The sequence below is a fragment of the Gekko japonicus genome, unplaced genomic scaffold, assembly GCF_001447785.1.
Source record: "Gekko japonicus isolate JY-2015 unplaced genomic scaffold, Gekko_japonicus_V1.1 scaffold1851, whole genome shotgun sequence".
NCBI classification, from domain to species: domain Eukaryota; kingdom Metazoa; phylum Chordata; class Lepidosauria; order Squamata; family Gekkonidae; genus Gekko; species Gekko japonicus.
This window is the reverse complement of record NW_015169228.1, coordinates 110,263-128,283: the sequence shown is the minus strand read 5'-3', so window position 1 is coordinate 128,283 and position 18,021 is coordinate 110,263. Positions and strand designations below refer to the sequence as shown.

The following is an 18,021-nucleotide window of genomic DNA, read 5'->3' as shown; positions in this document are numbered from 1 at the left end:
TAAGTGGTTTCTCCCCTAACAGTTCATTTAAAAACCATTTGTGAAAATCCAAAATGTGCCTGGGACAAACTGAACCCGGGAGGGATCACTTCATTAGCGGAGCAAATAAGTCAGTCGCACATCATCGCTTAGCTATTTTAACCCCGGCCCTCGGTTCCCTCCCTCTGATTTTCTTTGTACTTGGCCACCAGTGGAGATTTCCAGGGATGCCAGATCTGATCTCATGATAGCATGGAAGGATGGTCCCAGAAACGACATCATGTCCCGAACAGAGAGAACCATCTTGCAGCTCCGCGACGGTGTGGAATCAGTTCAGCCCCGTCCTCTAGAGGCACAACCCGTTGAAACTGGTCCAATGGTAATTAATTCACTCCCTCCCATGCACACCTCTCCAAAGCAACAATGATGCTGGAAACAGCCTTGCTTTGCAAAATGAGGTGTAGGCAGGGGTCATTTCCTGCAGGAGCGCACAGGAGCGGAGCTCCGGCAGTAAAGAGCCCAGGGGGCGGGCAAATGCAACAAGCCTCGCCCCGCAGCCCTGTAAGAGCAAGACGCAGCCAGGTAAGTTCCAGCCCCCCCCCCCCAGCCCCCCGGTCCAAAACAGTCCAGTGGCACCTTTAAGACAAAGTTTTATTCAGGCACAAGCTCTCCCTCCTCTGCGAGGATAGATCTGCACGCCCCCCCCACACCAATAGCTAGCAATCCAAAAGAGTCCAGTGGAGCCTGAGCAGTGGGTGTTGCCTTCTGACACACCTCCGGTGATATCAGGGGGGGTGGCATATGCAAATAAGTTAAGGTAATGAATTGTACTAATGAGCTCCTGCACCTCTTTTTCTACGAAATGACCCCTGGGTGTAGGGTGTCAACTCCTGGTTGAGAAATACCTGGAGATTTTGGAGGTGGAGACTGGGAAGGACGGGGTTTCAGGAGGGATGCACCTCTGTATGATATGATGCTGTATAGTCCACCCTCCATAGTGGACACTTTCTGGAGATGAATAAATCTCCATGTAATTACGGGAAATCTCCAGACCCTACCTGGAGATTGGCACCCCTGCACTTCTTGGGTGTCTACATTAAACACAGTTATTTGGTGATTTGTACTTTTGGCAATAAAAAGTTAAAAAAATAAATGAATAAACATTGGCGGCGGCTTTTGACACAGTAGTGCAATTTGACTCAAACAATGGGAAACTAGAAAACCAACGAAGGAACGAGGAGGCAGGAGGGATGTGGCAGGGAATCGGTGTCCAGAAACTTGAGTAAAAAGGAGTCCCCCCCCCCAATTGCATCAAAAAGGTTGAAAAGATGGCCAGGGTGGTTCCTGGCAAGCATCCCTCCGGAGGGGCTCCGTAAACCGAGCACATCACAGGCCTCTCTCTGGTGTGGAGTTGGTGCTCCCAGACCGTTTCTAGCCCAGCCCCTGGAATTTGGCCCAGCAACTTGCCAGTAGTCGTAGCCTCATAGAATCACAGAGTTGGAAGGGAACCCCCTGCTCAATGCGGGATCAGCCGAGAGCATCCCTGACAAGTGTCTGTCCAGCCGCTGCTTAAAGACTGCTTAAAGACCACCTCCCCAGGCAGCCGATTCCACTGTTGAACAACTCTGACTGTAAAAAGTTTTTCCTAAGATCCAGCCGGTACCTCCCCACTCTTAATTTAAACCCATTGTTGCAAGTCCTCTCCTCTACTGCCAACAGGAACAGCTCCCTGCCCTCCTCTAAGGGGCAGCCCTTCAGATGCTTAAAAATACTTCAAATACTTCAAATTCTTTAAGTGTTTGAAGGGCTGTCACTTAGTCTGGGAAGCTGTTTTAGAGTAGGCACAATGTGCTGTTGTTGACGGATCCCTGCCTTCGTGCCAGTTTGGAGGGCCAGTTTGGTATAGTGGTTAGGAGCGCGGACTCTAATCTGGGAGAACCGGGTTTGATTCTCCACTCCTCCACATGCAGCTGCTGGTGTGACCTTGGGTCAGACAAGTGCTCTCAGAGCTGTTCTCTCAAGAGCAGTTCTCTCAAAGCTCTCTCAGCCCCACCTACCTCCCAGGGTGTCTGTTGTGGGGAGGGGAAGGGAAAGGGATTGTAAGCCACTCCGAGACTCCTTTGGGTACTGAAGGGCCATGGGGTATAAATCCAGTCGCCTCCTCCTCCTTCTTCCAAGGAGCTCTGGAAAGCATACACGGCTCTCCCTCGTCCGCTTCATCTTCACAATGATCTTGTGCAGCACGACAGGCCGAGACAATGACTGACCCAAGAGCCCCGAACAGAGTCGCCAGCTCTAGACTTGGACATTTCTGGAGGTTTGAGGGTGGAGAATGGGGAGGGTGTGGTTTAGGGAGGACGGGAACCTTGGCAGGGTACAGCACCCTCCAAAGCAGCCATTTTCTCCAGGGGAACCGTCTGGAGATCAGTTGTAATTTTGGGAGACTTCCAGGCCCCATCTGGAGGTTGGCATCCCTTGCCCCCCAGTGAGCCTCATGGGTGAGTGAGGATTTGAACTTGGGGTGCCATTGGGGTGCTGGACACTTCCAAATAGGGTTGCCATCCTCCAGGTAGGGTCTGGAGTTCTCCTGGAATCACAACCGCTCTCCAGACTACAGAGATCAGTTCCCCTGGAGAAAACGGCAGTTTCTGAGGGTGGACTCCTGGCCCTCGCATCCTAGCTGAGCTGCCTCCTCTCCTCAAACTCTCCCCTTCCCAGTTAACCACCCCAAATCTCCAGGAGTTTTCCAAGCTAGAGTTGGCAACCCAGCTCCCAAAGCATGGGCCACTGTGCCACAAACGTCATTAAGCTGCCGTATACCAAATCAGACCATCGGTTCATCAAGGTCAGTCTTGTCTACTCAGACTGGCAGCAGCTCTGCAGGGTCTCAGGCGGAGGTCTTTCCCATCACCTATGACCTGATCCATTTAACTGGAGATGCCGGGGATTGAACCTAGGACCTTCTGCCTGCCACGTGCATGTTCTATCGCTGAGCCACGGCCCCTCCCCAGTGTGATATCAGCCGATGATAGTTTTGAACCGGGAACCAGGAAATAGTCCCTGGTTCAGATGCCACCGTGGCTATGCACTTAGTCAGGCAGCCTTAGGCAAGATATGTTTCTCTGTGCCTCAGCTTCTCTGCTCCATATTTCATAGCAGTTAAGTGTGCAGACTCTAATCTGGGAGAACCGGGTTTGATTCCCCACTCCTCCTCTTGCAGCTGCTGGATGACCTTGGGCAAGCCGTAGTTCTGTTAGAGCTGTTCTCTCAAGGACAGTTCTGGAAAGAGCTCTCTCGGCCCCGCCTATCTCACAGGGTGCCTGTTGTGGGGAGGGGAAGGGAAAGGAGTCTGTAAGCTGCTCTGAGAATCCGAGTGAAGGGCAGGGTATAAATCCAATCTACTACTACTCCTACTACTATGTCCTGCCTCTCAGGGCTGTTGTAACAATTGCTGGGAACACATATGGCGCTATACAGATATTATGACAGGAGGAGGAGGAGGAGGAGGATGATTTGGTTTTTATACCCAGCTTTTCTCTACTTGAAGGAGTCTCAGAGAGGCTTACAGTCTCCTACCCTTCCTCTCCCCACAACAGACAGACACCCTGTGAGGTAGGAGGGGCTGAGAGAGTTCTGAGAGAACTGTGACTGGCCCAAGGTCACCCAGCAGGCTTCACATGGAGGAGTGAGGAATCAAACCCAGCTCTCCAGGTTAAAATCCACCACTCTTAACCAGTACAACAAACTGGCTCTCAGCTAACTGCTGTTTAGCATGTCATTTTTTTAGTAATGGTCATATGCTGGGTACTGTACAGAAGGGATTCTTGTTTGCCTGTTGTTCGTTTTGAGGTCTTGTTCTTTGGGTACTGCAGCTGAACGAGTGAGCCAGCTCCACAGAGAAGGTATTTTTTTTTATGAATTATTTATTATTTGTATTTATATTTACTTATTTATTTGCTTCATTTATAATCTGTTTTTCCTCACTGAAACTCAGGGGGGATTGCAACTGAAACCATGCAGTATGAACAGGATAATATGTACCCACAAAATTAGAGAACAGTGTACTAATACGGAGCATTACAAGAGTGGAGAATACTGTGCAGCGAAACATAGAACAAACAATGCATTAAAGCTAGATTACAAAATCAGAAGGCAATGTTAAAGAAAGAGCGGCAGAAAAAAGACTACCTTAAATTCCACGGATATTAATGATCCTGAGTACAACTTTATTTACTGTATCCAAATCGCCTCCCACAGAGAGTATTTGCCCAAGGTGTCAGGATGGTTTCGTCTGTCTGATCTGCATTTCATGCATGAGATTTATACGATTACAGAACAGGGGCTATTTTGACAGTGCATTTGGAACTGATCGCCGAATGGTGCAATCCTATACAGAGAGCTCTGTGTGTGTGTGTGTGTGTGTGTGTGTGTGTGTGTGTGTAAGTGCCATCACGTCACTTCAGACTTCTAGCGACCCTATGAAGTCATGTCCTCCGAAACGTCCTGTTGTTAACAGCCTTGCCCAGATCTTGCAGACTGTGAGACTTGACTTCCATCTCTCTCTCTCTGTTTTTTAAACAATTTATTAGGATATATTAAAAAAGTAAACATATATCAAAACTTACATCGTTATACATCCTTTCCTCCTCTCCCCCCCCCTTTTCGGCTTCCCACAGTGCTCCAACCTCCAGCTCAGTTCTTATATTCACTTCATACCTCTCGTTTTCATAATACATCTATAGGTAACTTATCCTTCAACTGTTATTCATATACATTTATCTATTCTCTACTATTGTTTAATTTTCAATAGTTATCAAAGCAAATCAAATTGTCTTTTACATCCCAGTATTTTTCTAAGTATTCTTTAAAGTCTTTCCAGTCTGCAAAAAATTCTTCTGCTTCCAAGTTATTAAGTTTCCTTGTCATTTTGTCCATTTCAACCATAAAAAGTACGTAGTTTTTTTATCCATTCCCCAATGTCAGGGACTTTATCTTGTTTCCAACATTGAGCATATGTCATTCTGGCAAGTCTTGACTTCCATCTCATGTTGGGCCTACCTCTTTGCCTGCTTTCTTCAACTGTTCCTAGCGTTATTGTCTTCTCCAGTGAGTCCCGTCTTCTCATAATGGGAGCAAAGTATGATATCAGAGTATGATAATGTAACGGAGTCGTGCCCTTCGAAACCTGGTAAGGTCAATGGGTTTAGAAAGGTGTCATTCTGTTCCGCAACTGCTACAACTGGTTTTGTTTGGTGGACTCCAGCAAACAAAACCAGTTGCAGCAGTTACTGAACAGAATGACTGACTGACTTGTGGCATTGTTTGTTCGCTTTGAAGAGTGCTTTCCTTTTTTTGGCTTGTATTTTAAAAAGATGGTTTATTGGTTTGGGGTGGGGCATTAAGATACAGTGTTTTTATGTGTCTTGCACAAGCAACTCGCGTTATCGATGAATGGGGTGTGGCACTGCATCGTGGAATAAGTTAACAATTCAATAGGTGGCACAGGGAAGGAATAAGGGATGCCCGTTTCCTACTGAGGCCAGGAGAACCTGTCATCCCCAGCTCCTGATGCCTGCCGTCACCCTGGCCTCCAGTGGGGAAAAAAGTAATTTAAAAATTGCCACTGGTGTGACGGCGTTACATCACTTGCCGGGAAAACCTGGAAGTGATGTCACACCGCTCTAGGAACTGCTGGAAGCTTTATGGTAAATGGTGCCCTCCATGTCCCCAACCTTCCAAACGCCTGTTGGTTACCAGTGGCAACCTTAGGAAAGAAAGGTGAATCTTTGTTTTGGGAAAGGCTTTCAAGAGGGATTTTAGAGGGGGAGGAGAGACTGGTTACTTAAAAGCTTCAGTACAGCAGCCATAACTAACATGCCTGAAGAAGGCCAAAGGCTTTAATGAGACATTCTTCTCGATAGCAAAGCCATATAACTTGTGAGTCAACAAACTGGATGCAGCCCACCAAAGGCTCAATACCTTCTTGTTTCCATTTCTTTCTGCTGTCTCTTTGGTGGGGTGTGTGTGTGTGATTAAGTGGCATAGTGCTTGCTTTGCATGCTGAAGGTTCCGGGTTCAGTTCTCTGCACTTCCACTTATAGGTTCAGGAAGTGGGGCTGGGAAAAAGCTTTCTCTGCTTGAGATTTTGGAGAGTGAGTGAAGGCTAAATTATCCACAGCATATCTATAATTGAGCTTCTGGCAGTTCACAAAATATTGGTTGTTTCCAGGTTCAGGAAACAAGTTCCAGTTGCATTTTTGCCCCCCCACCAAACTAGACCATGCAAGGCAACGCGGGTCTTTTAAAAGAACAATCTTTTAATTTAATATCCAAGAGGCAGAATTTTGACATGGGGGAAAAATTAGAGCCTGTTGTGATATCCACTAACCGCAGGATCTTTTTGTGAAATGCTCACATGCCATTAATTCACTAGAACACTGATTTTAAAAATTCACGAGAATGTTGTTACCCGTGATAAACATATGGAGCAGAGTTTCATCAGTGCCTATTAGCCACAAGGTATAGATAGGAACTCTCGGTCTGGGGCAAGTGATGCACTGTATTCTTGGTGCTTGGGGGGGGCACAGTGGGAGGGCTTCCAGTGTCCCGGTCCCACTGCTGGACCTCCTGAGGGCACTGGTATTTCTGGCCACTGTGTGACACAGAGTGTTGGACTGGATGGGCCATTGGCCTGATCCAACATTGGCTTCTCTTATGTTCTGATGTGTAGTTTTTCCATGGATAAATGGAAGAAGGTGACTGAAGAGGAATACATCCCTGTAAAACTTTGAATGGACTATCAATTGTATTATAATATTTCCACTGCAAGAGGTTCTAGTTGTTGTTTTTTAAAGAAAGAACAGAACGTACAAGACTGAAATCATTCCACTTGAGCATTAGAACAGCACGCAGAGGATCTCTCCAAACTGGAAGACTAGGCAATTTAGATTAAACATAAATATGTATAAAGGAATATGCATTGAGATAAAACCTCTGATTGGATCTGAGCTGCCATTGACTGACTAGGATGGGAGAGCTAACGGAAATGTTGACATTGTACAGCAGCACCGAAAAAAGACCAAGTCCATGTTAGGAATTATTAGGAAAAGGAGCTGAATATGAGACGGTTGCATAAATTCTGGTACAGTGACACTGGGAATACTGTGTACCGTTCTGGTCAGCCATCTTGACTGCCTTGAGAACTGTTTGGGTTAGTAAGTGGGGTAAAGAGATTTTCAATTAAAAAAGTATTGCAGAGCTGCAAAAGGGGCAACCAAAACGATCAAGTGGTTCGGAGCACCTTGTGGATGAGGAAAGGCTATATGTTTGGGGCTTTTCAATTCAGAAGAAGGCAATGACAGGAAAGAGGGAGATGAAAGAGGTTTATGAAACCATGCAAGAGGTGCAAAGAGAGAACTTTTCCCAGTCTCTCTCCTTTATATACTAGAACTGAGGGGCAATAGATAACTGAAATCAGGGCTTTTTTGGTAGAAAAAGCCCAGCAGGAACTCATTAGCATAATAGGCCACACCCAACAGCAGAAACTCATTAGCATATTAGGCCACACCCATGGCAGCACAGCTCATTAGCATATTAGGCCACACCCCCATGTTACCAGAAGTGGGTCATCCAGCCACACCCACCTTTTGCTTCTTGTTCTGTTTACTTTGTTGTCAAAACCCTGGGCTTTTTTTGTAGCAGGAACTCCTTTGCATGTTAGACCACACACCCCTAATGTAGCCAATCCTAATGAGTTTCTGCTGTTAGGTGTGGCCTATTATGCTAATGAGTTCCTGCTGGGCGTGGCCAACTCAGGAGTCAGTCGGAACTCCGTTCCTGTGCGTTCCTGCCCAAAAATAGCCCTGACTGAAATGGTCAAAAATGGTGCCTTGTCATAAAACACATATTTAACCTGTGGAACTCACTGCCACAATACGTAGTGATGGCCCGTGGGCTTTTAAAAGGGAGTGAGAGAAATTCATGGAGGACAGTGGGCTTCTCGGATGCACTCTGGCTGGTCGCTCTGGGAAACAGGACCCTAGATTAGATGTCCCTTTGTGTCTGATCCAGAAGAAGAAGAAGAGGAAGAAGAAGAGTTGGTTTTTATACCCCGCTTTTCTCTACCATAAGGATTCTCAAAGCAGTTTACAATCTCCGTCCCTTCCTCTCCTCACAACAGGCACCTTGTGAGGCAGGTGGGGCTGAGAGTTGAAGGAAGCTGACTGGCTCCAGGCCACCCAGCAAGCTTCTTGTGGAGGAAGAGTGGGGAACCAAAGCCAAGGCTCCAGGTTCTTGGCAGCCACATCAACATGGGAAAAGGTCCCCTAAAGCTCAGTATCAGTGGAAGACAACAGTAGAGAGTTCAGAGGGACAGTTCCTCCTTCTGCCACCAGCTGGAATGCTTTGGATGTGACAGGTCTTTCAGTGCTGACAGTTCCAAGGGGCGACATGAAACAGTGCCCCTTCTCCCCCACTGAAGATCTGGGGCTCTGCGAGGTGCAGTGTACAGTTCCTATAGGTGGGACACTGGAGGGGTTTTTTTTTTGGGTAGATTATGGATTCTGCACCTTTTTTGGGGAAAGTCTAGTTACTTTCATTTGTAGTCGACCATGTTTTGGAGCGAACCAGAGGCTCCTTCAAGGAAGGTTAGGCCTTGCCCAGGCAAGCCCAATCTCGTCAGATCTCGGAAGCTAAGTAGGGTCGACTGTGCTTAGTACTTGGATGGGAGACTTCCTTGGAATACCAGTTGTCGGGAGGACAGAGGCAGGCTTTACTCAGCCACCTCTCTGAATATCCTCCAGGCCCCCAGTAGAGGTCAGTCACCAAAGGTCGACATGACTTCCAGGTGCAGACACACACACATGCACACATAGACACAAATATAAAAATACCCCCCAAAAAAGAGGGAAGGTTAGGCCTTGATTTCATAAAAGTCTTGTGGCAATCGGTATTGATGTGATTGAGATGTATGGAGGGTTCTATGCAACAAAGCTCTTAGTGGTCCCAATCGGCAGGTGAACCCTGGGAGGGAGTTCATGATGAAGAAAACCTCGGGCAGTTAATGCAAATAGTTCAAAACAAGGGTTATAGCTCAGCAGTCTAGCATGAGTTTTCCATGCACAAGGTCCTTTGACATCTGATAAGCTGCTTCTGAACATGGAGGTTCTGCTCTTGGCTATCAGGGCCATTGATCGACTTCTCCTCCTCTTTTAAGAAAAACCATAACCAAATCTTGTGGCAATGAGTTCCAGATACTGACAGAGTTCCCATTTTTTATTTTGAACTTCCTGCCAATTGATTTCATTGACTGACTACCACCCCCTAACTTCGAGGGCACATCTTCACCACAAATCAAATCTTTTCTTTTCTTTTCTTTTAAAAAAATTTTTTTGTTTAAGAGTCATGGCTTTTCCAAAGGGAAGCTTGGGAATTTGCAGCTTGGGGTAGGGGGAGCTGGAGACCATGGAAAAATTCTGACTTCTCTCGCAGCGTGACAGTTCCCGTGGGATGCGCCACAATAGTCAAACTGTTTCTTAGACTAGTTTAAGCAGAGTTTGAGAGAACCATATCCAAGGTCTGTGTGCTTCATGCCAGCAACCCCTGTGGCCTGCCGGGAGTTCAACCAGCCCGTGTTTGCATTCCTAGCAAGAGCAGGTGGGCAGTGTGGCTCATGGGTAGCCCAGGCATGCTCTGTTCCCTCTCCCCGTTCCGTTCAATAAGCAAGGAAACCGCAACTGGAGAAAGACTCCTTATTACAGTCCACCACCCTTCCAAAGAGTGAACAAAGGTCTGGCTAGGTGCACAAGGCCTCTGCCAGCCAGAACTCTCTGGTTCCACATTCCAGATGGGGGTGTTTTCTTTGGTTCTCTCTCAAGCCGGCTGTACCAAGGGGGAAGAGAAACATCCCACAAATTCAGTTCAGTTCTTATGACAAACATTCGCTTTGGACATAGCTCTGATTTTTGGGGGGATGGTGGGGGTCTTTACCCCTCAAAAAAAGAGAGAAGAAATTCATGACCACCCCTCCCCATTTACAGCCCCAAACATTTTATTGAGAAGCCAGCTTTTGCCAAGAGGTTGGGAAATATGTTTTCATTAAGGAAATTAAAGGGAAGAGTCCCTGGCACTTTGCTGGCAGATGCCAAAAACGCAGCAGCTAATAATAATGATGAAACAGTGATGTGCAGCCAGGGTTCTTTAACTTGGGTGCCCAGCGTTTTTCTTGGAAGAGGGTGCAGACCACTGGCAGGATCCGAGGGCTCTTGTCTCTTCGGATTTGGTCGCAACAAACACTACCAAAAACAGTGAGGGAGCCCTTTGCCAGTGAAGCAACACCTAAGATCAGATGCAAGGTCTAATTTGTTATCCTTGAAGAATTTCAGCTGTATACATTACGGGAGTGCTTCAGCTCCCTCTATTTATTTTAGAGGGCTATTCTAAAAAACATTATAAACTCAGACTTGTCTACTCGATATGAATTCCATATGCTAAAGCTTAATTTTAAATGCCATTAAAAAGCACTTAACATTTGCAGTATATCAGATCCGACTCCCTTAGCAGCCTGGATCGGCTACGGTTTGGAAAGCAGTTGCCAGTTTGGAGGGGGGAGAGTTCGAGGGGGAAGGCGAAAGAAGCCGTTCAGAAGTTGGGGTCATAAATATCCTTGAAGAATCTTCCAGTGCTGTGTTAAAAAATTATGCTGAAGAAACTTCTGCCATACTTTTCTTTTTTTAGTCTTCACTTTGAGGCGTGATTCTTTTTTTTCCTTTAAAAAAAAAAGGTCTAATTTAAAATAACAAAACAAAAAAAACGAAAGAAACATTTGGCATTAAAATTGGATTCCTTCTGTAGCGTCCCCCTTCCCCCAGTCTGAAAGTGTGAATTAGTCTGTGTATTTTGCAAACTGAAATATCCTACTGTATTTATTCAGGTGCTTACCTGTGTCCAAGGTTAAGCGGAGTGCAAGGCTTATGAATGGAAATCAAAGATGGATGTTGGTAAACCGGCCCCTTTTCAAGCCCAAACTAATTACATGGTAAACACCTGGAATTTATGCAGGGTGGTAGAAAGGCTTGATTCAAAGGGCTTCTAAAAGGAACCCATTTTGTGGACTTCTGCCCGAGTGGTTACAAAATGGCAGCTCGGACGACAACGATCATTCAGCCCCCTCAGACATAAGTTCTTCTTTGGTCTCTGGGTCCTCTTCTCTTATTAGTCTACTAGTATTGATGTGTTCTGTGTGAAGAGTGATAATGTTAGGCCTGAATGGGTTATCATGGGCAACCATAGTATTCTTTTTTGAGATAAATTTGTGAAGGACTGTAGGGGTTTTGTGTCTCTCTCTGTGTGTTTTTGAGGAAGGGAACTGGGAAGAGTGGTCTGCTGTGAGAGATGTTAATATGGTTTCCGTTGACCATCTGGTTTTTGGAGGGAGGTGAGGGGGAGAAAGAAATGTATTTAAAATGGTATATGTGAAGCTATGTCTATGTAATATGTCCTAAGGAATCCAAAATGGCTGACAGAAACTGACTGAGAAGAATTTGGTTTGTAGTGGATTATGATACTGCCTTTCCATTTTTTAAAAGATGCCCAAAGAGACTTACAAATGATAACTTAGAATCTACTAATAGTTAAAACCTTTGGCATTAGGGTTGTTAGCCTATAGGTAGTTCTAGTAACAAATAAATATACACTGCAAAAACCTTTTAGCAAACTAATGTGTTCTATTTATGGTCATCATTTAGTAATGTGCCTAGTGTATCATTATTTCATCCTAGTCAGGTATAAATATTCATTACATTCAATAAGCAATAACATTCAGTACATACAGATTGAGAACTACCAGACCATTTTGCCTCAGTGTTTTAAAAGTCAAGCCCCAACGGGAGTTTCTAGAACTAAAAGCCCGCTTCTCCTTGCATGAAGTCTTCCAAAAAGGGGGACAGCCTTCTTGTATGGATGCTTTTTGCTGGTCCTACAAAAGACACATTATACAGCTAACATTCATGGACGGAGTACTCCTGTCATTCTCAAAACTGCACTTTACTAAATGATGACCATAAACAGAACACATTAGTTTGCTAAGAGGTTTTTGCAGTGTATATTTATTTGTTACTAGACTCACCTAACACTGCAGCTCGGGTTGCTTCAGCCTATAGGTGGGGCCTGGAGATCTCCCAGGATTTCAACGGGTCTCCAGACAACGTAGATCAGTTCCCCTGGAGAAAATGGCTGCTTTGGAGGGAGGAATCTATGGCATGGTACCCCACTGTGCTCCCCCTGCCCCCCATACCCTGCCCCCGCAAATCTTTAGAAGTGTAGGTTCTGACACACCACTGTTATCTGCCCTAAGGAGTCTCAAAGTGGCTTACAGTCTCCTTCCCTTCCTCTCCCCACAACGGGCATCTTTTGAGGCAGGTGGGGCTGAGAGTAGGGTTGCCATCTCCCTCAGAGCAGCCAGCGGGGGAGGAATGCTGGAAATTAACACAATGTGGCTACATGACCCGGAAGTGATATGGGCACATTGGGGCTGTGGTGACTCTCTGGTTTTTGGGCAAAACTCTATGGTAGAATTAGCTTCTACCATAGAGTTTTGCCCAAAAACCACAGCGTCGACCCCAAAGTCCCCAACACACCCATTGTGTTAATTTCCAATGTTCCTCCCATTTTGGGAGGTGGTAATTCCCCCCTGCTGACCAGCTGACTGGTGGTGGAGAAGTGGGGGCTGAAAGCAGGAGACCCCCCACCCTCACTGGGGGGGGTCTGGCCTCCCTAGCTGAGAGGGCTCTGAGAGAATGATCCCAAGGTTATCCAGCAGGTTTCATGTGGAGGAGGGGTGGGGAACCGAACCCCACTCTCCAGGTTTGAGTTTGCCGCTCTTAACCACTGCACCCCGCTGGCTCTCTAGGAATTTCTCAACCTAGAGTTGGCAACGCTATGAGGTATAGATATCCAATTTGTGACTGGGAGGGGTTGGGAATTTGCTAGAGGCAAATGGAAGCAGGAAGAAAATTATTTATTACTTATTTATCGTACGGCACGCAAGAATGCGGCTGGGAGGCTGGGGAGACGGAGAGACTCAGCTGTGACGTTCAGTGTTACCTTGGCCTGCCTGTCTCCAGCCTGCTGCAGAAATCTCTCCCTCTGCACCTGTAAACTCTGCTTGATATTGTTTGGATTGCCTGGCAGGGCTTGTGTGCCTTTGAAAGTTGCATGATGGGCTGAGAGTTTGACAGAACGAGTTTTCCCATCACTGAATTTCTATACTGGAATTTGCTTCACCAGTGGGATTTCCCCCCACACCTGCTGTTTGGTGGTCTGTTGCCTCTGGATCCCAGGTGCTGTTTTGTTTAGCTGTCATGACCGACAGCCACTGATGGGTTCTCTTCTCTTATTAGTTTACCAGTATCAATACTTTTTTCTGCGAACAGCAAGAATGTTCGGCCCGAATGTTCTAACCCTTAAAAGGAAAGCCATCTAAGTCAATGATGACCCTTGTGGCGATGCGTTCCATCAGTTAATTTTCCATTATGTGATGAAGCACTTCCTTTTGCTGGGCCGCGAACTTCTGGTTTGCTTGGCTTTTTAAGGTTTCTCTGCCGTGGAAGCCTGCTGGGTGATCTTGGATCTGTCACATACTCTCTGCCTAACCTACCTCGCAGGGTTGTTGTTAGGATAAAATAGTGGAGAGGAGAAGGATGTTAGCTGCTTAGGGTCCCCAACTGGGGGGAAAAGGCAGAGTGTAAATGAAGTAAATAAATGAACACTATGTGCATGCAATACATCCATGACAAAAATATGTTTCGTCGTCATGTTTGGTTTAGAGCGTGGGCTGTGATTCTCGACAGCTGTACCTCTGGCCTCTGAGTAATGCATTGATCTCTTTCTTTTTCCTTCCCATAAGGAGGATGTTCCCAAGTTACAAAGTTAAAGTCACGGGGATGAACCCGAAAACCAAATACATCTTACTGATCGATATTGTCCCTGCGGATGACCATCGGTACAAATTCTGCGACAACAAATGGTGAGAGAATGTTTGCTGGCGTGAGGATGAGTGATGGAGATAAAATGCCCACCTCTGACTGGTGCTGCATCCATGTTGTGCGATCTCTAGTGTACAACGGGGTGAGGAGGGAAATCCTCTTTCTCTCGAAAGGACAACAAATGGTGAGAGAATGTTTGCTGGTGTACGGATGAGTGATGGAGATAAAATGCCCACCCCTGACTGGTGTCGCACCCATGTTGTGCGATCCCGGTTTGGTTCTCTAGTGTACAATGGGAAGAGGAGGGAAATCCTCTTTCTCTCGAAACCTCCACGTTTTTCTGGGGATCTTGTAGACTGCAAAGGCAGGCACGGGCCATGCAGCCATGAAGGAAGAGCAGATCAGCTTGAAGCAAACTGGGCTGCTACCATCAAGGAGCGTCAGGGTGGGGCGATTGTTGAGGCTCCCCAGCCGGGCAGGGGGGAGGCACGGGCCATGCAGCCATGAAGGAAGACCAGATCAGCTTGAAGCAAACTGAGCTGCTGACATCAGGAGCGTCAGGGTGGGGCGTTTGTTGAGGCTCCCCAGCCAGGCAGGGGGCCCACCGCTGACCAGAGATCCTTGGCCCATCTGCCCCTACCAGAGAAGGCAGATCACCCCAGAAGGTAGCATTGCTCTCCTCCTGGTGGGGCCTGGAGATTGCCAAGAATTGCAACTGATCTCCAGACCAGTTCCCCTGGAGAAAACGGCAGCTTTGGCGGGTAGCATCTGTGGCATCACATCTACCCTGAGCTTTCTTCCTCCCCCACACTCTGCCTCCCCCAGGCTCCACCCCAGATCTCTGGGAACTTCCCAAGTCAGGGTTTACATGACACTGCAGACTACAGGAGCCTCTTGGAGCAGTTTCCAATTCTATGGTAGGGTATAGGACCCTGTATTCTGGAGATCAGCTGTGATTCCAGATGATCTCCAAGCCCCACCTGAAGGTTGGCACCCCTACCCATAGCCACCACAGCAGCCCAGCAAGCAATCAGACTGAAACCTTCCTGAAACAGGCACGATTGTTACACGGGTCTAGCAATCAGTGCTTCTTCCTTTCTTATGTGCTAGAATGAATTTATTGTGATTTGCTGCTTCCTGTCCTCCAACGAACTCTTGGTGGTGTGCACGGTTCTACCACCATTTTATCTTCACAAAAGCCCTGCGAGGTAGGTATGTTTGAGACTGATTAGTCCAAGGTTGTCCAGTGAGTGTCATGGCACAGAGGGAATTTGAACCTGTGGCCTACTCCAACATTCTAACAGTGACTAAACCACCCTGTGCCCCCGGCTTGGTTGCCTCCGGCCCCTTCCCCTTCATTTTCAACAAGTCCATCAGGGGCAAGCTGACCTGGGCGAAGTTGGATAGAACATTTCTGTAAGTTTGCGAACCCGAGGAAGGATTGTAACTGGCCCCTGGTGCAGGGAACTCCCCAGCCCACCACATCCCGTATTTTCCCCGAGTAGATTGGGTCCACCGCCTGTAGGACCGTTTCCCGGATTTCGGGGTTCAGTCCTACCCGGTATAACTCAGCCAGCACCGGATCTGGCCAATTTTGGTCCTTTGCCGCTCGCAACTTGAACTCTGAGGAGTATTATCTCACCGATCTCTTCCCTTGCTTCAGGGTGTGCAGGAACGCTCTTGCTTTGGGCCGGGCGTTCCGATCCTCAAACTGGGCATGCAATGCCCACAATAAAAGCGTCCAAATTCACCAGCTCCGGGCCCCTTGCGTTGTGCAATTCCACATGCCAAGCCGCTGCGGCTCCCCGTAAGCGGACGGTCACCACATCTACTCGGCTGCTGTCGTCCAGGAACAGGTGGCCCGACTTTTCCACAAACTTCATCACTTGAACCACAAAGTAGGACAGTTCTCCAGGATTTCCGTCGAACGTGGCTTCAATCAAATCTTTTGGGTGATGTTGCACAGGACCTCTCGGACTGCCTGGCCGGGGCGCTGGAGCCGGGGCCTCCCCTGGTCCCGGCCCGGGTACATCCTCAGGCCTGGGCGGTGGCAGGGAAGCTGGTGGGGCAGCGGAAACTACCAGTGCCGCTGGTGGGGCTTCCCTCTCTGTCCGGATGGCTCGGATCACCAACTGCAGGATTGCTTGGATGACTTCCTCCAACTCCCGTTGCAGTTGACGCCTCTCCCGAACCACCACCTCCATTCTATGGGCCAGTTCCAGTCCCTCATCCGGGGACACATGCCCACTTTCGCCTTCGACCTCTCCATCACCCATGCTCCCAGCGGTGGTTCTAAGGGGACCCCATGGGGGGGAACCTCCAGCTGAGGCCAGTCCCAGGTCGAACCTGCTGTCTCTCCGGGGCCTCTGCGTGAGCATATAAGTCTCTGCTGTGGAGTCCGGGTTGAATTGACTCCACCTGGAGTTCGGCCGGTATCCCTGGCCGGGTGGCTGCCGCAGCCCAGAAGGGATCAGGAACAAATGGGTCGACGTCATCTTTGGGACTGCTTCCGTTCCCTGCCATGGGACGGTCATCAGTGCCGTACTGGTCACTGGTGCCTTCGCCTGGGTAGTGGGAGTCTCCCCCCCAGTCATGGAGGAGACCGAGATCTCCTCCTCCGAGGGAACCTGTTTCTCCTCTTCAGAGGGAACTTGTTTCTCCTCCTCGTCGCTCATCTTGGGTAGAGAGAGGCGTGCAGATAGAGAATGAGGATTCTTAACAGAATATCAGATTCCACAGCCAACAATGGAGTACACTCTTATCAGAAAGGTTATACTTGATTGCAGAGCTATAGATGCAGTAACAAAGTCACTGTTAAGAATGGCGTCCCCCTCCGCCCGGATGGCTTGGATCTCCAACTGCGGAATTGCCTCTCCCGAACCGCCACCTCCATTCTATGGGCCAGTTCCAGTCCCTCATCCAGGGACACACGCCCACTTATCGCCTTCAACCTCTCCGTCACCCATGCTCCCAGCGGTGGTTCTAATGGGACCCCGTAGGGGGGGAACCTCCAGCTGAGGCCAGTCCCAGGTCGAACCTGCTGTCTCTTCGGGGGCCCTGCGTGAGCATATGTCTCTGCCGTGGAGTCCGGGTTGAATTGACTGCACCTGGAGCTCGGCCGGTACCCCTGGCCAGGTGGCTGCCGCAGCCCAGAGGGGGTCAGGAACAAACGGGGCGATGTCATCTTTGGGACTGCTCCCGTTCCCTGCCACGGGACGGTCACTGATGGCGTAGTGGTCACTGGTGCCTTCGCCTGGGTAGTGGGAGTCGGGCCCCCCCAGTCATGGAGGGGACCAGGATCTCCTCCTCAGAGGGAACCTGTTTCTCCTCTTCTGAGGGAACTTGTTTTTCCTCCTCATCGCTCATCTTGGGTAGAGAGAGGCGTGCAGATAGAGAATGAGGATTCTTAACAGAATGTCAGATTCCACAGCCAACAATGGAGTACACTCTTATCAGAAAGGTTATACTTGATTGCAGAGCTATAGATGCAGTAACAAAGTCACTGTTAAGAATGGCGTTGCCCCTACAAGCATTATGGGGTATAGGGTATTCTTATGCACACACTTAGGCCAATTAGCCACATTCCCGCGCGCCGGAGAAGGAGCCCCAGGCCGTTAGAGCCGAAGCTGGGAACCAAAAGCGCTCCCACGGTTCCCTGAATCCCAGACACTACACACCACCTGCAAGGCCATAGATAAGCAAGTGTTACAGAAGCAAAGAAGGAATGCAGCGGTACTCTTGGTACACAGGCCAAGCAAGCACCCCACCCCCAACCCTTATGGCAGCATAGCTGACACCCTAGCTCTCATACAATGCTGAAACAGAAGCTAAATCAGAAGGGAAGCTTAGGCAGAGTCTAAACTGGACTGGGAGACAATCCAAGACAGTGTTCCCTCTAAGCTGAGTTAGTGTGAGCTAGCTCACAGTTTTTTAGCCTCCAGCTCCCACATTTTTGTCTTAGATCAGGAAGGATGGCTCCAGAGCCAGTTTGGTGTAGTGGTTAAGTGCGTGGGAGAACCGGGTTTGATTCCCCACTCCTCCACTTGCACCTGCTGGATGA

At 48.2% G+C, this 18,021-nt stretch overlaps 1 protein-coding gene across 1 annotated transcript in view; it reads left to right on the top strand.

Annotated features, from left to right (window-relative positions):
- TBX4 (T-box 4) overlaps nt 1-18,021 on the top strand; it is a 114,732-nt gene that overhangs the window by 55,234 nt on the left and 41,477 nt on the right. The window contains exon 4 of the mRNA XM_015416436.1: nt 13,883-14,002. Within this exon, the coding sequence (XP_015271922.1) occupies nt 13,883-14,002 (120 nt within the window). The remainder of the gene's footprint in view (nt 1-13,882; nt 14,003-18,021) is intronic.